The sequence below is a fragment of the Rhinolophus sinicus genome, chromosome 17, assembly GCF_057876585.1.
Source record: "Rhinolophus sinicus isolate RSI-liver-muscle chromosome 17, RSI-T2T, whole genome shotgun sequence".
Classification (NCBI taxonomy): Eukaryota; Metazoa; Chordata; class Mammalia; order Chiroptera; family Rhinolophidae; genus Rhinolophus; species Rhinolophus sinicus.
Genome location: NC_142517.1, coordinates 120,852,878 through 120,875,655, shown reverse-complemented (window position 1 = coordinate 120,875,655; position 22,778 = coordinate 120,852,878). Strand labels below are relative to the sequence as shown.

Genomic DNA, 22,778 nt, shown 5'->3' with positions numbered 1-22,778 from the left:
AAACTTAACCAAATTTAGTGTAAGATATACATACACCTCAACAATCCTGCACAAAATAAACAGAAAAGGAGCTGGATGTGTGCCAACTTCCCTGCAGTGGGGGACATATGAGCCCTTGTCATTGTGCACGATTTACTCTGTGTAATACCTATTTAGGGGTAGAATCTTGGTATTGCATTTTGTTTCAATTGCAGGGTTTGGAAATACCCTTTAGAGACAACAAATTCAAAGCCTGCCAGGAAGACCATCCATAGTGATACAGTGACACAGGTTGTTCACACATCAAATGCACTCTTCCTTCAAACAGAGACCTTGTTCACAGGGAGTCCTTTCAAAATCTTTTTAATGCTGCAAAGTGTGGGTACAAACCTCCATGGAAAGAATGGCGGCTAATCAATAAGGCTTTCTGTAAACAGCACTTTTTTTGTAGTTTTGGGGTTCCATTCTTGCATTTTCAACATGTAAATCTTACAAAGGGAAGGAAAAACGTTTATAAAATGATTCTCAAGACAGACGCAGCACTCCTGCACTGCTACGACTCATCTGTGCTTTTCCTCTACCCACTGCCGAGAAACCTTAGGACAGATCATACACTTACTAACAAATGTCTTGCAACTGTAATATAATTTATTTTCATAACCCACATACTGGGAACACAAGAGAGCAGAAAAAAAGTAAAAGCACATGAACTAGACAGAGGCTGATGAAAACACAGCTAACCTCACCTTACTGCGTCCTACGTCCTCTCTACTAATCCTCAAAGGTTAACACTAATATATGGAGGTTTCACAGTTTTTCCCTGCCTAAATATAAATACTCATAGCAATTAGTTTCCTAAGTTTCAGCCACGATTTATAGTTATAAAAGCAAGTACAAAATCTTAAATATGTAAATTTTATTTCCTAGTTAAAGCTGCAAAAATTACAAAATTTCAGACTATATTAGAAGAGCCTACCTTTCCCCGTAGTCATGTTTGTCAGTGATCTTGGTACAGATAAAAACACTGCCCTGGAAGCTGTATCTACTCACAGCAACTCAAGCATCAGCAAACTCTCCACCCACACGACTTCTTCAGTGCGATCCAGCAACAGTCACAACTGCCACCCTATTCCAGAATAAAAGCCTATACTATATATAACTGAATTTTTTTTTAAGAGGTGGTGAGTGGGAGGTGAACCTTCTCCATCTGGCTTTACTGGTATAAGAGAACCTTCTTTAAAACTGGTATTTAAAAAAAAATTTAACCAACTATCTGATTTCCCCCCTGAAAACAGAACATTCCTAACATAAACCTGAAATAAGAATAATATCAAAAAGCAATCTTATTTCCACATAGAAGATGAAGCAAGCTGCCATTTGCTGCAGCTTACACTGGTATCAGAAACAGTCTCTGCCAGGCTATTGCAGGCGGTCCTCCCCTTAGCACAATATACTTGCCAGCTTTGTAACACATTATCCCTGTATCCGTGACTATGGAAACCCTTTTCTAAGATGTGAACCAGAATCCCAAGCCTTGTAATATGCCGAGTCCTATAAACAAGCATGGAAGAGAGTAGGAACCCTGTCATGCGGGAGACCCTGCTCGTTGCGCCATTTGTCATACAGGGAGTCCGGCGGGGTCTCTGCTCCCGCTCCCCACAAGAGAACGCAGGACATGGTGAGGCCAAAAAGGAACACCCACGGAGCCATAGATGGGGGAGTGATACCACTATATTCTTGCTGGCGGCACTATAGTCTCACTGGAGGCTGTATCCACACTGTCCGCAACCCACCATCCTAACTGCAATCCGCGCTTGCCAGCCCAGCCGCCATCTTCTTGCTAGCCCCCATTTTCTTGCTAGCCTAGCCACAGCAGTTATATTAGTGGGCAATGGCTCACTGGTTACAGCTGACGGCCAACTAGCCACAGCTGATGGCCATGCAATCACAGTTGATGGCCATTTACTACCTGAGCCAGCACCTGTTTATGTGAGGCCGAGAGCCTGGAAACTACTTTCTGGGGCTCTGTCCCCACAAACCCATTATCAACATTGGTTTTGAAGACTATGGTTGTGGGGGCAGAGCCCCAGAAAGTAGTTTCCAGGCTCTCGGCCTCACATAGACAGGTGCTGGCTCAGGTAGTAAATGGCCATCAGCTGTGGCTAGTTGGCCGTCAGCTGTAACCAGTGAGCCATTGGCCACTAATATAACTGCTATGGCTACGCTAGCAGAAAGGAGAGAGAAAGAATGGGGGCTAGCAAGAAGATGGCGGCTGGGCTGGCAAGCGTGGATGGCGGTTTGCGGACAGTGTGGATCCAGCCTCCAGTGAGAGTATAGTGCCGCCAGAGAGAATATAGTGGTATGACTCCCCTACCTATGGCTCCGTGGGTGTTCCTTTTTGGCCTCACCATATCCTGCATTATGAGGGGAGCGGGACCAGAGACCCCGCAGGCCTCCCAGCACGACAATGGTTTGGCTCCTTAATAAACAAAAGGAAGTCAACTCACTTTTAAATGAAGGCCTGTCCTAGCTACATGGGGCAGTAATTCAGATGTCACTTAATTCATCGTCGGTCTATTTATTTTCAGACTTGCACAGGTTATTTCTCATTTCCAACAACTTAGAAATGATACCTAACAGTTTTCAAATTATAAACTTCTTTTGGTAAAAAATCCTAAGGCAGGATGCATTCGGCAGCAAAATGATACCCTAAAAATATTCATGAACAGGGGCCAATAATTGTATATAATTATCTGTTATCTAGTTTATAGTTTTGTCAGCAAATATTCTTTCTCTTTAGCTACAAATTATTATGGAATTTTCATGGATTTACCAGCATGATATTTTAATTCCTTCCTCATAAACATGTTAGCTTTGCTTAAGAAACTCTCAAAGGCATGAGCATTTTTAACCAAATTAATGTCCATGGGCCTCGCTTCAATAAAACCCAATTAAAATAAAGACCATTAAGTGGCTGCAGATGAAGGACACTGACTACTTAGTCTATAATTACTGGCTCTTTAATGCCGAATATCCAATTCTCCCAAGAGCGTAAGTACATCTGCATGATTTAAAAAAAAAAAAAAACTTACACAGAACATAATTTGCTTTTTGAGACCCATGGAAGGAAAAACTATAATTTTTGCCTCAAGGGGCTTGCTAATTATATGGAGATGGAAATAAAGAAAAATAAGTATCTATAAAACAACATATTTTTAACTCCAATATTCTTGCCGTTCAAAGCTGAAAGGCCTTCGGGTAACCTAGCAACAAAAAAGAACCATACAAATAGGAAGTATTCTATAATAGTAGAGACAGGACACTCATTTCTCATTGCTACTCAGCTGCTTTTTCATTGCTGATTTAGTCACAATTGTTACACTTTTAAAAAATTAAGTCCCTGGGTTTACTTAAATATAATCACACATGCTAGAACATAACTTTGCTGTCAAGAAAAACAACCTATTTCTTCTCTAAGAGTATCACTATTCATTAGTAGTTTCTTTCAACTTAGCTCAAATCCAGAGCTTTTATTTCGTACTCAAAAGAGCATTAGTGTTCACAAATAGCAAAAGAAAAAACAGATAAACTTCATCAAAATTAAAAACTTTTAAACACCAAAAAAGCGAAAAGACAACCCACAGAATGGGAAAATATATTTGCAAATCAGATACCTAAGAGTCTCGTATCCAGAATACATAAAGAACTCTTGTAGCTCAACAACAAAAAGACAAATAAACCAATTTAAAAATGGGCAAAAGTACTTGAATAGAGATATTTTCCCAAAGAAGATCTATAAATGGCCAACAAACACGTGAAAGCAAGATCAACATCGTGAGTCATTAGGGAAATGCAAATCAAAGCCACAATGACTGACACCACTTCATACTGTGACTAAGATGACTATATATATATATATATATATATATATATATATTTTTTTTTTTTTTTTTTTAAAGAAAATTGGTTTTGTTCGTTTTTTTGTTGGAGAGGATGTAGAGAGTTTGGAACCCTTACACATTGCTAGTGGGAATATAAAATGGGAAGCCACTGTGGAAAACAGATTCACAGATCTTAAGTAAATCAAACAGAATTACCTTGTGACCAGCAATTCTATTTCTAGGTATATACTCCAAAAAAATCAAAAGAGGTGTTCAAACAAAAACTTGCAAACGACAGCTCAAAGGAGCACTACTGACAATACCCAAGAGGTAAAAATAGTCCAAATGTTCATCATGGATGATTGGATAAACAAAATGTGAGATACATCTACACAATAAAATACCAGGAAAAGGAGTGAAGTACTGATACATGCTACCACATGGATGAACCTTGAAAACAGAATGCTAAATGAAAGAAACCAGACACAAAAAGCCATATGTTGTATAATTCCATTTATATAAAATGTCCAAAACAGGCAAATTCATAGAGACAGGATATAGGTTGTCAGGGACAGGGAAGAGGAGGAAATAGGGAGTGATAGTGGCGTAGGTTTTCTCGGAGGTGATGAAAATATTCTGGAATTAGATAGTGGTGATAATTGCACAATTCTGTGAACATACAAAAAAACCACTGGATTATATACGTACTTTAAAAAAGTAAATTTTTGGTATGACTTTTATCTCAATATTTCAAATACGCTGATTATTTCCAAAAGTAAAATTCAACACTCATTTGTGATAAAAACTCAGATATAATAAAAATAATGAGAACTACCTCATCCTGCTGAAGAACATCTACAAAAAAACCTACAGTTAGCATTATGCTTAGTTGTGAAATAACAAGATGGGGAACCAGGCAAGGATGTCAACTCACCACTCTTATTTTACACAGTGGTAGACGTTCTCACCAGTGCAATAGAGCAAGAAAAAGAAAAAGTATAAAAAGTACACAGCTCTGACAGAGATAAAACTGTTCATTTTTGCAGATGATATGACTGTTTATGCAGAAAATCTCTAAGAATCTACACAAATTTCTAGAATAAGAAAGGTTGCAAGCTAAGCTATATAAGGAGAAAAATGGGCAAAGCATAGGGAGGATGGACTGAGAAAAAAGTAGAGCAGTCAGTGGTCTGAAGTCCAGAAGAGTTTTAAAAATGGTTACACAGAGAGTTGTCAGCAAAACCCAAAAATCGGAAGAGGGGATGGCATTTACGCAATGCCACTAGAGTTTCTCTATGCTGTCTAAATGTTCAATGGCTCTAGCAAAAAAGAAAGTCAGGCGGGTGTTAGGTTTTTGACAGCTAATAAACGTCTTACTGGTCTCCCAAAGTTACTGTAAAGAGACCAAATTTATTTGGGTTAGGAATTCTGCAATCTTTATATAGACTTTAGGTTATTCTAGTTGGGCTCTAATAATTAAAATACTAATACTACATATAGACAGTAAAAAAGCTGAAATTATACTCATAGGCCTCCAGTAAGTTTTGAGTTAAGGCTTCCTGACCTTCTGCTATTTTTAACATAGATACCTAAAAGATAACTGTTTTCATTCTCAAATCTGCCCCTATGCCACATACAAGTATTCACACACACAAACCCCACAAAAATAAGGAAAGCTGGGAACATTTACACCTGAGCATTTAGAAGAAAATGTTGCTAGGATGCACCCCACGCCACAGGATGACATCATATGAGTCATGTTCCTTAAAGCTTACAGATATATACATACATACACTCTTCTAGACAAGGTTTCCAGCATGGCTGCGGTCCTTCTCCCAGTGTCACATTATAGTAAGATTATGTTTTACAGCTATAACATAAGCTAGGAAGCACAAACTCATTTCTGCCACCACTCCACATCCTTGCCCGGGACTTTCTATCATGATGCCAACACGATTTGAACTGGAAAACCATGGAAACTACACAAATATACACACACAAGATTCAAAGCACGTGTCTGGCAACTGGCTGGGCAGCCGTCCCCATGCACACGTCAGGCCCACTCCTCACTGGAGTGCAACTCCGAGGCCAGACTGTCCCAAGAATACACTTTTTAAAGCACATATGGAAGTAAATACAAAAGTAGGGGGTAATGTACAGAAACCATGCCACAGTTAAAACAACATACAAATTATACAATTATAGAACAACAAATTATAAGAGAATATAGAAAAATGAAAACTGATTTGTTGGTGATAGCTGAACTACGGTAAATATTCTTTTTTAATAGTTGTTATAAACATATAAATATATGAAAAAGAAATGAAGGGAATTAATGAAAGCATTTTTAGAACACTTCAAGCATTTTAGAAGAAACATGCTATATCTGAAGACACATTCCTTACTGACAATGGGAGGTACAGAGCAGACCGTGAGTGAAAAGACCCGGATTCTGGGCTCGCTCTGCCCTACATACTTTGTCACTTGCCGGGAAATCACTCAAACACTTTTATTAGGTTGATGTAAAAGTAACTACAGTTTTTGCAATTATTTTTAACCTTTTAAACTGTAATTACTTTTGCACCAACCTCATACAACTTCAAGATACTCAGCATTTGAAAGCTATGCTGTGATTTAAGATCCTTAGCAATTCTGAAATAGCTATGATGCAATGAGGTACCCAGAGTTAGAGAAAGTTCTTGTTAGCAACTGTCTTTGTGATGACTTCATTCATACAGTAATTCACTCCTGTCTTTTCTTCCCCTTCTGGAATCACAATAATTACCCACTTGTGCTCAAATATCATCACAAAGTACAGTAGAAGGGAATACAAGTACTGGAAACAAGAGGTCGCAATTCAAGTCTCAGTTATTATTTTGTTTATTTATTCAACAATATTTACTGTATACCTACCACATGCCAGGGACTTTCTGAGGCACTAAGGATAAAGCAGGGAATAAAACAAAGTTCCCGCCCTCATGAATAAAAAAAGTATTTTGTAGTGCATGCACTAACAAGGTCACTCCAGCAGGATGAGGGCACAGAGTTGCCTCTGAAAACTGGCTGTGCTGTTCTGGGTGGCCTTTGTAATGAGATCTGGATGAAATGAGGAAGACAGCCACGATGCCACGGAGGGGACGGCTATTTGAAGCAGAGGGAATCCTAAGCAGAGCCCCCGACGCAGGAGCAGCTTAGAATGTTCAAAGGAGGCCAGTGGAACCAGAGCCGAGAGACGTGTGGGTTAGAATCATACGAGATGTCGAGATGTCGGCAGCTGGTGTACAGCACCAGACCGCAGAGCCTGGTGGGCCATGGGGAGCCACTGCCTTATGGTCTGTGTGATGCAAACCTCCGCAGGGCGGTGAACAGGGAATCCACATCATTTAGTCACATCTAAAAGAATTACTCTGGTTGCTGTGTGAAAACCAGACTATAGGTGCTGGCAGAGAATAAAAGCAAGGATGTGGGTTAGGAGGCGACCACGGAAGCACAGGTGAAATAGAAAATGGCCGGCACTAGGAGGACAGGAGCCGTTCCAGGGAGAATCACCGGGACTCTAGATGTTATTTTTCAAAGTATAGCCAACAGGATCAGCCGACGGACTCAACGTCAGTTATGAAAGAAAGTCAAGGACAACTCCATAGTTTCTGGCTTGGGAAAGTGGGAAATGGAGGTTAAGTCTTAAGACCTACAAACCCTTATCAAGGTATCAAATTCAACTGTTCAAAAAGAGCACAATTACTGACATAAAACTGAAAAAGCAAAAATAGAATGACTGCTTTTTCTACTCACCATTTGCAGACTGTATCATGTTTCCAGATTTCTGGACTTCATCAAATTTTGTAAAAATTACATTCAATCTGTGTGAAAAAAAGTATATATATATAAACTATTAACCATCATTGTTTAGTCAACTACATTAAAACACTAATGTGAAGCTGTCATACTCCAAGAAAACAAAATCAATGATACACACCCACCGAATAACAAAAACAGTAACTATGTTAATAACAATATCAATAGCTAACAATAATTGAGCACTTATTATAAGCCAAGCACTGACCTAAGGGCTCTAACTGAAAGACCTCGTTCAACCCTTATAACAGCCTTACACAGTATTACTATCATGCCCATTTTACAGATGAGGAAATCAAAACCCCCATAGCTTACATAAGGTGACAGTTCTGGTGGAGATGCCAGCCCTGAGAGTAAGAATCCAGAGCACATGCTCCCAGACATTGTATTAAACTGACTGGGTGCTCTACACAAAATGTGCATACATTATGAAAAGCGTGTACTTCTCCTATTTCTGCCTAAGCACAGACTGTTGATTACTTAGGATAAAGATTTTCAAACTGCTATGATATTACAATGCAAAGGCTTTTCTGTGACTTACGCTTAATTCAAAAATGCTATAAATAACTTCTCTAGAAACAAACATTGTGACAGGATAACCTTCAGCTTAAAAATCAACATGACATTTATTTTCCATTAATGGATCATTTTCCCCTTGACATTTAAATTGACGCAAAACTCCTAAACCAGTCAAAATATTTCATCCTAGTGACACAAATATGAAAGAAAAATTGAGGGGTGGTGGGGGAAGAGTAAGGAAAAAGCACCTTTCCTAAGCAAAACAGAGATACATCTGAATAAGTACAAAGGTTAAGATTCCAAGGTAATGTACTTTTGCATTCACACCCATGCCACCCATTTCAGGGACCAAACTAGAAATTTTGGCACTTTCCTACAAGCCATCCTGTCATACAAACTAATCATTTCAACCATGTTAGTCTTTTCTTCCCAACCAGAATGGAAGCTCCGTGGGCGTAGGGATGGGAACTGCATTTTTAGTGTTCTGTACACACCTAGCACTGCGTCCTGCAGGAGAGTTACATCACTGTGGGGAAGAGCTGGTACCTAATCTTGTCTCCTGCCCCGTTATGGAAAACTGGTCTCAGTTCATTCACTGAAACTAGCACTGAGCTAGCTAGATGCTGACTGTGTCAAGTTCCCCCTCTCCAGAGCTTCTATTTACTTCCACTTCATTCTATTCTACTTAGAATGTTACATTCTAAGTAACAGAGGAGCCAGAAACACACATCAGCAAACAGAAGTAAAATGAAAGGGATGAACTAGCCTGATACACTGCGTCTGCCCCTTCCCGTTCCACCGCAGACATCAGTATCTTTAACCCATCCTTCCATCTAAGTCCAGATGTAGCCTCAGAATCCTTCTCAAAGCTGCTCAAGGAAGCCACTCACTACCAATTAATCAAAGTTGGCATTAAATCAAAAATGTGTTTGTCATCTCAGGACCAGATATAAGTAAAACTACCACTCACTTTCAAATCCAGTGGTTACTAAACATCTGGAAAAAGAGCCCTTGGAATCAATTTCTTATGATGTTTCCATCACCTTCCCTTTTATAAGTAACAAGATCTCCAATGGCTTAAAAAGCCCATAAATAGTATCACTAGACAGGTTGTCAGGGTGTGCCCTAAGTTACCACTTTATTGTGTCACAACTATACCCTCTGACATGAGTGTCCCTGCATATTTGCAAGTTAGGGACAAGGTATACCTCTACTCTGGCTGTTCCTGAAATACTGGGAGGGGGCAATCATTTCTTCCATTCCTTGGAAAGTATTTGCCATTATCAATGGCAATTGTGGCAAATGTAGTTCCCTATCCATGGTAATGTCTACTTACTGTGGCCACATTATCCACAACTGGCAGGCCCAAACAGCTTAGTATGAGAATGCTAAAAAGATTACTGTTACTGGCATCTGTGCCTAATTCAGAAAACCTCAGGCAGGTACCTTTCCCTCTACTTTCACTCCTGTCTCATGAGCTGCCTCATTTTCTGATCAATAATGCCCATAACAATGGCTCCTATCAAGGTTATCACCTCAAGAGATCAGTAACCTGACAGCCTAACACCAACAAAGCATTCCTTAGGATGAATGGTTTTTGCTAGGTCTGAGTCACCCAGCATTATGAAATGCCTCTCTTGGGACCCATCAATTTACACAAGTCTAACAGGATGCGTTTATATGTTCAATAACAGTAGTACATAACTAATGATTAGCCTCTGAAGTCAATTTTTTTAATTTTAAAGCTCTAGATCTCAAATTCGAAATAAAATGTCTTTACTAGTTTGACAATAACCAATATCATTCCCCCGTTTTTCTTAATTTTATATTCAATTGTTCAATTCAATTGTCATTTATTTTATTGTTAAGATCTCGATCTATGTAATTACTCCTTCCTAGAATATTTTATAATATATACGAGGTATGATAAAAAAATATGGTGAATGCTGCAGCTGAGTGCCATCCAACAGAAAGGCAGGGATCTTCAATATGGAAAGCGGCTCATGGAACCTTAGTAACAGTGTGTGACAAGTTTCAACTTGTTCGGTGCAGTCAGTCGGGTGTGAGCTATGGTTGAGAGAAGGTGTGTTTTAAAGTATGCTGTAAATCATGGATCATGAACGGCCTGAGAAATGGGGAAATGGTTTCATCCTCCATCAGGACAACGCTCCATGTCACACATTGCATCTGGTACAGCAATTTTTGTCAAATAAAAACATTACAGTGTGTCTTCATCCACCTTATTCACTGGATCTGGCAGCATGCAACTTCTGGCTCTTCCCAGAAGCCAAAATGACCATGAAAGGTAAACATTTTGAATCAATTCAGGACATCGAGGCAGCCATGACAGTACAACTAAAGACACTCATAAGAGAGGACTTCCAGAACTGCTTCAGAAACTGACAAGAACAATGGGTAAGTGTGTTCAAAGTGAGGGGGAGTATTTCCAGAGGGATTAATGGCAATGTGTCTTTTATTCGAATACATTATTTTTTATTTAAACATGCACCGTATTTTTTAAATTTTTTTTTTTTTTTTAGATTTTATTGGGGAAGGGGAACAGGACAATCTTAGTTATGGAGGGTTCTGTTCAGCTTCAAGTTGTTGTTCTTTCAGTCTTAGTTGTGGAGGGTGCAGCTCAGCTCCAGGTCCAGTCGCTGCTGGTAGTTGCAGGGGGCACAGCCCACCATCCCTTGCGGGAGTCGAACCAGCAACCTTGTGGTTGAGAGGACGCACTCCAACCAACTGAGCCATCCGGGAGCTCAGCGGCAGCTCAGCTCAAGGTGCCGTGTTCAATTTTAGTTGCAGGGGGCGCTGCCCACCATCCCTTGCGGGACTCGAGGAATCAAACTGGCAACCTTGTGGTTGAGAGCCCACCTTCCCATGTGGGAATCGAACCAGCAGCCTTCGGAGTTAGGAGCACGGAGCTCCAACCGCCTGAGCCACTGGGCCGGCCCTGCACCGTATTTTTTGATCACACCTCATATTTAAAACAATTTCCTAGAAGCAAATGCTAGTAATCTCTGAGTCAACAAGCTCCACCTGTACACTCAGAGCTTTCTCGTTGGCTTTTTAGTCCACTACTCTTTAATATGAGCATACAACCAAAAATTCTAAGATACATGAACAAATCTAAAATGAAAAATAGAAACCAACATGAATAAACACATACCCAAAAATCCCACCTTCGAGGAAAGAAGAGGCTATGAAATGTTTTTTAAATATGCCACCAATACTTCCAAAGAGATACTATTGCAAATTAAAAAAGCAAACAGGGGAGGAGCCCCTCAAAAACGGCAGAATAAAGAACTCTGACCATCTGCTCCTCCAAAGACGCAAAGAAACCATGGGCAAAATCAAGTTTTTCAAAACTAGAAATTTAAACAAAGGCTTGCAACAACCCGAGGAGAATTCTTCAAAAAAAAACTAAGTGGCTGAATCTTCGTAAGAACAGGAAGTTTTCCTATGCCCTATTTCCAGCTCCAACTCACCAGATGAAGACTAACAACCTCACAATTTACAGTCGTCTGAAAACCAGCAGCCTCACAGCCCCTGGAAAGCGTTGAACATGTTTGCAGCTCAGTCAAAAAAATCCCCGTTCCCAGAGAACTGTCATTATTTGACCTGTCTGGCATATCCTGAAACCCCCATGCACAGGGTTTGTCTTTATCTGACCTGATTCAGAGCATGCTCCGTGCAAGACTCTTTACCTTGAAGCCATGATCAAAAAGAATCAGGGACAACTGTTTGACATGGCAGCTGCCTGAGATGGCAATAAAAACTGGGACAAAGAAATGGACCAAACGCTTACAAGGAAAAACTGGAGAATAAGATGTTCACAAGGAAATCTGAGAAGCTCCGACATGTTCCCAGGAAACCAGAAGGCACATGCCTAGGAAAGAGCCAAGAAGGCAATGCCTCACGTCTAGCTAACCTGGGAGCTCTGCACAAGCAGGCAGTCAGGGGGACGCAGCGATGCAGAGACTGCCTGCCAGAAAACTAGGAGCATGTCCCAATAGGCACAGAGGGCCCTTCAGCAACGGCTGGGAGACTTACTGCCTGAAAGCGTGTAAGGGAATCTCTGTCCAATCATTAGCTGAACACTAAGCTAGCCGAGCAGAGACTTCAGTAGCCATACACAACAAAAACTACAGACTTGACAGAATTTGTTCAGGAAAGTCACTAAATAAGCAATGAGCAACAAAACAACAAACGCCAAAACAACAACAAACCTGGGAGGGAGAAAGAATGTGATTATCAGAGTTGCCACAACATACTTAAAATGACCAGCTCCAACAAAAAATTATGAAACATGTAGAAAAACAAGAAAACATGGCCCACACACAAGAAAAGGAAATCAGTCAACAGGAACTATCCTTAGTGGCAGCCCAGATGTTAGACTTAACTAGATGAACACTTGAAATCAAGTACTATAAATATGCTGTAAAGAACTAAAGAAAAGTATTTCTAAATAACTAAAGGAAAGTGTAAGAACAATGTCTCACCAATAGAGAATATCAATAAAGAGACAGAACACATAAGAATCATAGAGAAATTCAAGAAACGAAGAATATAATAACTGAAATCAAAAATTCAGTAGAGGGACTCAACAATGAATTCGAGCTGTGAGAAGAAAGAAGCAGTCAACTTGAACGATAGTCAACTGACAATACCATGTCTGAGAAACAGAAGGAAAAAAAGTGAAAGATCCTACGAGACTGTCATCTTACAATACCAACATAGCAACATACATATAATGAGAATCCCAAGAGAAAAGGACAGAAAGAATATATCAAGAAACAAATGACCAAAAAACTTCCCTAATTTTATGTAAAATATTAATTACATATTCAAGAAGCTTAACAAATTCCAAATAGGATAAAGTTAACGAGATCCTAACCTGGACACATGATAAGCACACTGTCAAAAGAAAAGACGAAAATCTTGAAAGCAACAATAGAGAAGCCACTCATCATGTACAAGCATCCACAATGAGATTAATAACTAATTTCTCATACAAACCAATGGAGGCCAGGCAGCAGTGAGCTGACATGTTTAAAGTCCTGAAATTTAAAATCTCAATCAAGAATTCTATATCCAACAAAATTATCCTCAAAGATGAAGTACAGAATCCTCTATGGACCAGACATTTGAGTCTTTACATGAAGCCATACTACCAATATAACAGTACAGACTGTAGTGGGGAAAATAAAGAATTTAAGACAATCTTCAATAAAAAATAAGAGTCCTTCAAACTGAAATGAAAGAATGCCATACAATGGCCCAAACCCACATAAAGATATAAAGAACACCAGTAAAAGCAACTATAAAGGTAAATGTAAAACATATATAAATATAAAAAATAGCATAAATGTACTTTTTTTGTTTATAAATCTTTTCTTGACTTAAATGACTTAAAAGGAAATTGCATAAAGCAATAATTATAAAACTGTGCTGGCAAGCTTATAAGGTACAAAGATGTAATTTGCATGACAAGAACAGCAAAAGACAGGAGGAGAGAAAACTATGAAGGAATAGTTTTTAATATTGAAATTAATGGTAATACTTCAAACTAGCTTGCTATAAGTTAAAATGTCAGTTGAAATCCCCAGAACAAACACTAAGAAGATAATTCCAAAAGAGAATAGCAAAAGAAACAGCAAGAAAACTAAAATGGCACACTAGAAAATATCTATTTAACACAAAATAAGGCAATAATGGAGGAACCAAAAAACGAAAAAGTCATGGCATATAGAACACAAACAGCAAAACTGTAGAAATGAATTTTACCTTATCAGTACTACATTAAATAAAAACAAACACTGCAATGAAAAGGCAAAAATTGTCAGACTGAATAAACAAGACCCAACTATATGCTACCTACAAGAGACTCACTTTAGATACAAAAACACAGACGTTAAAAGTAAAAGGATGGAAAAAAAAATATTCCATTCAAACTGTGCTTAAAAGAGACCTAGAGTGGTTATACTATTATCAGACAGTATCGATTTTAAGACCAAAATTGCTACCAGGGACAAAGATACATTTTACAATGATAAAAGGATCAATGATCAGGAAGATATAACAAAGCACCTAAGAACAGAGTCCCCAAATATATGAAGCAAAAAGTCACAGAATTAAAGAAATAAACAGATAATTCGGAAGTATTAATTGGAGACTTCAATACTGCACCTTTCAATAATGGACAACAGAATACAGATTCTTCTCAAGTGCACATGGAACATTCTCCAGTAAAGAAGACAACATGCTAGGCCACAAAACAAGCCTTAATAAATTTCAAAGAACTGAAACCACCGAAAAAATTATGATATGTGACTACATACAGGATAAAATTAGAAATCAGTAACAAGTAGAAATGGGAAAGTCACAAATAATGTAGGAATTTAACGAAACACTCTTAATTAACAAATGGGTCAAACATGGAAACAAAAAAAAGAAATCAGAAAATGGTTTGATTAAAATGAAAACACAAAATACCAAAACTTAAAGGATGAAGCTAAAGCACTACTTACAGAAAAATATACAGGCATAATGCCTACACTGAAAGAGAATATCTCAAATCAATAACCTAAAATTCACCTTAAAAAACTGAGGGAATAAAAAGCAAAAACAAATCAAACCAAGCAAAAGGAAGAAATGCAGACTAGAACAGAAATTTGTAAAATATAGAAAAACAAAAAAACAAAAGTTAGTTTTTTGAAAAGATGAATAAATTTGACAAACCTTTAGCTAGAATGACCAGAAAAATGATGACTCAAATTACTTAAATTGAAAGACAAAAGAAGATACATTACTATTGCTCTTATAAAAACAAAAAGGATTTACAAGAGAACACTATGAATTGCGTGTCAAAAATTAGATAACCTAGATAAAATTCCTAAAATACCAAAATACCAAAACTGACTCAAAAAGAAACAAAATCTGAAGAGACCAATAACAAGAGATTGAATTAGTAATCAAAGCACATCCCTAAAGCAAAGGCCCAGATGGCTTTACATTTGGTGAATTCTAATAAATGTTTAAAGAAGAATTAGTGCCAATCCTCCTTCACAAACTCTTATAAAATATCGATGAGAAAAGGGGAAATCATAGGTGGGGGAGGAGAGGAATAAAAGAACTCTATACACTTTCCAGTCAGTTTTTTCTATAAATCTAAAACTGCTCTAAAAAATAAAGTCTACTTACGTACACACACACACACACACACACACACACACACTAAAAAATAGAAGAGGAGGGAACATTTTCCAACTCATTCTATGAGGCTAGTGTTACAATAGAACCAAAACCAGAAAAAGACATCACAATAAAAGTACAGACCATTATTCCTTATGAATCCTGAAGCATATAACAAGAGTTATACACCATGACCAAGTGGGATTTATCCCAGGAATGCAAGGCTGGTTTATTATCTGAAAATCAATTAATGTAATACAACATATCAATAGAATAAAAACACAGTAACGTAATCATCTCAATAGATTCAGAAAAAGTATTTGACGAAATCTAACATCCTCTCATGACAAAAACACTCAACAAACTAGGAACAGAACTACTTCAACCTCATAAAGGCATATACGAAAACACCCACAGGTAACATAATTAATGTTGAAAGACTGAAAGCTTTCCTCCTAATTTTTTGAAAGTCATTAGACTTCAAAAAAATGAAAAGACATTCCATGTTCATGGATTGGAAGACAATATTGTTATGATGGCAATATTCCCAAGATTCATTACAGATTCAGCTCCTACCAAAATCCAAGTTGCCCTTTTGTGCAGAAATTTGTAAGTTCATCCTAAAATTAATATGGACACACAAGGCACCCAGACCGGGCAAAACAATCTTTAAAAGAACTTGGATTTCAAAATTTACTACAAAGCTACATTAATCAAGACAGTGTGGTAGTAATAGAAGGACAAGAATACAGATCAATGGAATCAAATTTGAGATTACAGAATAAAATCCTTATATTAATGGTCAACAGATTTTCAACAAATGTCCCATAAAAAAAAATCTGTCAAGACCAAAACCACAAGATACCCATTAGGATGGCTATTATTAAAACAAAAACAAGAAAAAACAGAAAATAACAATTGTTGGCAAGGATGTGCACTGCTGGTGGAATGCATTTTGGTGCGGTAGCTATAGAAAACAGTATGACAGTTCCTCAAAAAATTAAACAGAGAATTACCATATGATCCAGCAATTTTACTTCTAGGTATATACCCTAAAGAACTGAAGGCAGGAAACAACAGATATTTGTACACCCATTTTCACAGCAGCATTATTCACAAGAGCCAAAATGTGGAAGCAACTCAAGTGTCCAACAGAAGAATGAATAAACAAAATTTGGTATATACATACAATAGAATTTTATTCGGCAATAAAAAAGAATGACTCATGCTACAACATGGTTGAATCTTGAAAACATTACGGTAAACGAAAAAAGTCAGTCAACAGAAGGCTACATTTTGTGTGATTTTATTTGCACGTGATGTCCAAAAAAGGCAAATCCATAGAATTAAAAAGTAGAGTAATAGTAGTTGCCAGGAGCTGAAGGAAAAAAAGGAATGGAGAGTAACTGCTAATGGATATGGGATTTCTTTTGGGGGTGATGAGAATGTTCTAAAACTAGATAGTGGGACACACAACTTTGTGAATATACTAAAAACCACTGATCTGTCCACTTAAAAAAGTTAACGGTTAATTATGAAAATATGAAAATTAGTTTATGAAATATTTCAATAAGAAAGCCCTTATTAGAAAAGAAAATAGAATGCTATAAAAATGGAACATACAGTGGACAAAAAAGAGAGCTTAGAAATTAAAACAAAAAAGGAAAAATTTTTAAATCAAATACCCAATAGAATGGTTGGAAGATAAATTTGAGAAAAACTCTCAGAAGACAGAACAAAATTGTAAAGCTGTAAAATGGGTGAGAAAAATCAGAAAACTAGTCCAAGTGGTCATATAACTATCTACAAATATAGTCATATTTTGAAAGAAACTTGCCCAATACAAGCAACATGAGGTTCCAGATTGAGAGGTCCTCCAACTACACAGCACAACGGAAATAGTCTCACATAACACCCATCATCATAAAGTTTCAGACGAACACTGGAGACAAAGAGAATCAAAATTACCTACACAGGATGAAGAATCTGAATGACTTTGACCTTCTCAGAAGGAACACTGAAAGCTGGAACACAATGGATATTAGTTTTAACATTCTAGATGAAAATACTTCCAGTCTAGATTTCTAAACCCTGACAAACTATCAATGTCAGGATAGAGTAATGATATTCTCAGACTCAAAAAGGTCCCCTTCTCCACATCTTTTCTCAGAGAGCTATTGGAGGATATGCATAACTAAAATGAGAGAGAAAACCAAGAAAAAACAAAAAAAGACATGGTCTCCAAAAAACAGCAGATGCACCTGCAGAGACAGCAGAAGTGAAGCCCCAGGATGATGACAGAGAGAGATGTCAGGATGATAAAGGGAACAGGAGGCAGTGAAGGCGGCCAGCCAGACTGAACACGCTCATGAGAGGTTCACAGACTGTCAGGCAGACAGTCCTAGTACAGGGTAGTGTGTAGCCAGCTACGCAAATGAAAGTCAGATGGAGTATTAACCCAGGGAAAACAAAAGGTTCTGGGGGTAAAAAGGCAGTCACAGTTCACCACATATAAATAGTGATCGGTGAATAGCATACACAGTCCTAATATAAACGAAATGTTGTCCTCATCACAATTAAAACACGACTGTGTTTGGTGGATGAAATGACAAGCACACACGAGGGAGGGTAGGAGGGAAGCGAGCTGAAATTCACCCTCCATAATGCGAAGCAAAATTCTTATAGGGACAAAAAACTAAGACACAGCAGTAGATACAAAAGAATCAATAAAAACAGCTGACTGTGTTTGCCTCTGAGGGAAACTAGCAGAAGGGGTGAGGCACTGGCTTTTGCCAATGTATCTCATAAACCTAGTCAACTCTCTCCACATAAACAACCCTGACAGAAAACAAAATTAAACATGAGAGGCGATATCACAGAGCATGTCTCTCATCCTTCTGCCCTGGGCCCTCTCCAGAACACTATAAAGCTTTAGCAACTAAATTAAAAATAACAAAGTTTCCATTTTTCCCCTAATAATACAATCATTAAGTAATAATGTCTAGTGAATGTTTATGCATTTTTATATAGGTTGAAATAGCAAAACAAATATTATGAGAATGATACAAAACTGTTTACCAAATAGTGACAATGTATCAGATGACACGCATCAATCAGCTCTATCTATAAATGAAATTATCTTCATGTTTAAAGCAGCTGCTGTTTCAGGAGCTTGGTTCCCAAATGATGGTATCAGAAAAAAAATTAACACCAGTGACCTGTCTTTTCTCCATAGCTTTGAAAACTAAATTATACCACAATGAATGAAAGTATTTTCTGAAATATCCAATGGGAGAACAGTGAATGTCAAAGCGTGCTGAAAGCACGTCTATGAAAGTAAACCACAGAGGGAGATTGCAGGAAGTCTATCTACATTTTATTTAGTTGCCAAGTATGCCTCACCAACATCATACGCATAATTCCAGCTCCTCCAAAGTGAAGCGGATGAATGTACAAGTCTCTTTTCACAACTGTGAAATGAACAGAGAAAACTGCTGCTCCAATGAGATTACTCTCATTATTTAAGTCATTTAGCTGATATTAAGGCATTATTTTTCATCTATTTCTTAGAGATCTTCTTATCAAATACAGCGCTCACTCAGTGAACAAACTCAAAACAAGAGGTCGACATTTTTATTCCAGGACTAACTCCAAGTTTTAAAAAGCATTAAGCAAATTCTACAGTATTTTGTAAATCCTATGGAAAATCTTGTTTGCTAAGCTGAAAAATCTGCTATGTTCACATAATAACAAAAAAATGTCTATAATGACGTAACAAAGGTCTAAACTATTCAAGCATTCCAGCCAGTCACGTGGAGCCACGAAGAGCAGACACTGCATTTCCCAAACAATGGTAGGATTCTTTAAGTTGTTCCACATGATCACGTCTCCTGACAAAATAAAGGCAAGAGCCTCTGACTCTCACAGTGCTACATCAGGTAACGCCTTCCAACAAACACCAAGAAAAGTGAAGTTTCAGCTTCTTCCACTAGAGCAGATTTGAAAGACCCCTCAGCCTCGTGCTCCACGCATGTGAATGCTGAGTTTTACAACAATGGCTGTGAAGCCTGTGGGTCCGTTTTGCTGGGACTCCCTTCTCCATTTGGTTCAGAACTTCGGATTTTAGGTAGCATGAGGTAACAGAAACCCCAGTCCTATTCACAAAGCCCCAAGCTCCTCTGTAGTTTTTTAAATATTATTTTTAAAAAGGAGAGCGGTAGGGGAAAGAACACATGAAACACATACTGGGAGCCTGGAAGAGAAGGTCCTAGCCCCGCTCGGGCACTAACTGCCTTTGGGACCGCACCTAAATCACCCTCTGGACTGAGGGTCCCCCAGACCACCCCTGCATTTAACGATTGTCTAGGACGACTCTCAAGACTCAGCATAAGCCATGCAGCTATGACTGTTAGAGTCAAAGGACACACAAACAATCAGCAAAGGGAAAAACGGTGTGAAGTCCAGAGGAACCAGGCATGAGCTTCCTAAAGTCCCCACTGGTGAAGTCACACAGGACGCAGTTAATCCCCCAGCAACAGGTTGTGACAATGTGTGAAACGTCTACTCATTAGTCTCAGAGCCTGGGTTTTTCCTGGGGCTGGTCAGCAGACAGCCACTGCCTGGCACTTACCAGAAGGAAAGCAGGTGTGCAGCACAGCACCTGCATGGCGGGGCACAGTGAGCCACTGTCAGCTACTCTGGGAAAGGTGGGAACCTTCCCAAACGTTGCAAGCAGGCTTTCCGAGACAGCAGCAGCGTCAGGCCTGCTATTTAACTCTCTTCTGCACTGACCTCTCTAGATGTCAGTTTTCCCATGTCATTTCCCCACATCTATTCGCTCACTACGGCAACACCCAAACATGACACAGGAACCCCACTGTGTAAGATGGCCCGTTCTCATCCGAGGGCTGCCATGAGCTGCACAGCACGGTGAGACCGTCCTGGGAGCAGAAGGATTTCACTGTTCAAGGCCTGTTTTCCCAACAATGGTGGTGACGTCATCATCAGCCAGCCCTCTCCTTCCAGCCCCTGCTCCCACTGTTCACCCAGGTCCTCCAATATTCCCAAAAGAGTATTTGGTAGTTTTGTCTTTAAGTTTCTCTCCTAAAGACCAGAAGTCTGGGGTTGATGAAACACAGAATAAAAAATAAATCCTATGCTCAGAGATTGCCTTCTGTAAAACACATGAAAAGCAGTTTAATTCCCCCTCGTTATCTTGTGCACAGCACAGGGGCCGTGGTGACAGCCTCACTGGGGTCAGATATCACCGTCAGCCACAAACACGTGTAGCTCTCCACTCCGCTGCTCGAGGAACCCCCACCTTAAGGACAGAGGCCCACTTCTGTCATATTCAACTGAGGGGCAGCAAGACACATGAATCCTGCATATTTCAATGTTCCAGCCCATATCTAGATGATCGGTAAACATTTTTGGAAAACGAAGAAAAGAAAATTAAAGAGCGAGTCAGAGAGCAGGGCTTCCGTCTTAGCTCTGACTCTGACTCGCTGTGTCATCTCTCAAGTCACTTCATGTCTCTGGGCCTCTGCTTTCCCACGGCCACGACGACAGGCTCTGACATGCTGCTCTGTGAGTCCAATCCATGTCTAACTTCCCAGGGTGTTCTCACTGCTTTCTCCCCTTAAAGGAATGGGGTGGGGCAAAGGCTTTAGAATTCACATGGTGTAAGGTTTCTGCATCATGGCTCAAACTATAGACATCTGATTGTTCATTACTTTTTAGATTCTGCCTACAACAGACACATCTGTGTCTTCACGCTGTCCTGATCTGATGAGACGCCCCTTGCGTGGGCTTCTACACACTGAGACTGACATTACCAAACACAGAAGTACCATTTCAAAGAGGTTTTCCAGAATTATTATTTATATATTTCTATTCAAACTCATTTGAGAAAGGCTTCATTCATGCAAACAAATATATTCTAAACAAATATATTCTAAACAAATATATTCATAGCATACTAGGTGCTATGTGTATGCAAGATATAGAACCATATGAAGCAAAAGAATGTTGAATTTTTCAACACCAATTGGTTTTAAATATGCTTCTAAAATCAGCACATGGAATGAGCCCTGGCGAGGTGTGTGGGTGAGAGAGGCTCACTTCTGAGGAAGTGGAATGGGAGGGGACCCCGGACATACGACTGTATGATCTGGAAAGATATCCAGCCACCACTCCACTAACCATATATTCTTTGAATAAAATTACCCCAACAAAATAAGTAGTACAAACCAAAATGTTAAATGAAAAAGAAGAGGGTGGAAAAAGGAGAAGAAAGGAAAAATGTCTGAACTCACCGGGACTGTGGCAATCCTTTTTTACTGAGATCTGCCCTCACACGTTCTCCTACATGTCTGTAAATCTCCACTAAGCTGTTTATTGCTGCATCTCGGACCTGGATGTAAAAGAAGAGATCTTACAGCTGCTCTGTGTCATTCCACAGGACTTCCTGCTGGGTCACAACAGGCTATACACCACCCCAAGTTTATCACCAATTTACCAACACAACTGTGAATACAATGCCTTCTGGATGCTGGACTCCATAAAGCCACATTAACAGTTCTGACTCTACGGGTACAATTCCAAAGAGCAGAAAAAGCTTAGGTCCCATTGCTATACACATGTTCAAGTCCATATCCCTTAGTTATTTTTCATTCCTTACGATGTTGTCAGGACTCTAGAATTTTCAGGGCATCTTTCCAAATTAGAAAACACTACAAATAAATGAACTGTACTGAAAATAAAACACCATGCAAAGTATTCTGGATTTAGGTCAAACTAACACTTAGGGAGCAACAAAAAATTGGGGGGTACAGGCTACACAGAGCCTTGTATTCAAGCTCATTTAAAAAACAAAACAAAACAACAACAACAAAAAACCCACCTCATCGCTCTAAAAAGCAAATGGGAAGAAGTCCATAAATTCTACATTTAACACGGGGCAGGGTGTAATAAACGTCATACAAGAGTACAAAGAGCTCGTACAGTTTAGGGGAGGGAACGAGCACTCCAGAGGATACCAAGAACCATTTTATGGAAGAGGAAGGAACCATTTAAAATGGGCTTAGATGAACCACATTTTACCAGGAAAAGATGGAATGAGACAGATTCCAAACAAGGCATAGCCTGTGCAAAGGTGTGGAAGCAGACCTGAGAAACATATGCGTCAAGAGAAGCAAGTAAGCAGCCTGGCCAAACACAATACGAACTAAGCAAGCAGCAACAAATAAGGTTCAAGACACAGAACAGATTTTAAAAAACAAAAATTTGGGGAAATTTGAATATGGATTGTGTATCAAACATTATCACTGTACCAATGTTAAATTTCTT

The 22,778-nt window shown here is 38.9% G+C and overlaps 1 protein-coding gene across 34 annotated transcripts in view; it reads right to left on the bottom strand.

Moving 5' to 3' along the window:
• Window positions 1–22,778, bottom strand: part of CLASP1 (cytoplasmic linker associated protein 1) — a 248,687-nt gene that overhangs the window by 135,092 nt on the left and 90,817 nt on the right. For all 34 annotated transcript variants that reach the window (XM_088793701.1, XM_088793677.1, XM_088793690.1 and 31 more), the window contains exons 7-8: window positions 21,746–21,843; window positions 7,653–7,720 (exon numbers count right to left, since the gene is read on the bottom strand). In XM_088793701.1, coding sequence (XP_088649827.1) covers window positions 7,653–7,720; window positions 21,746–21,843 — 166 coding nt within the window. The remainder of the gene's footprint in view (window positions 1–7,652; window positions 7,721–21,745; window positions 21,844–22,778) is intronic.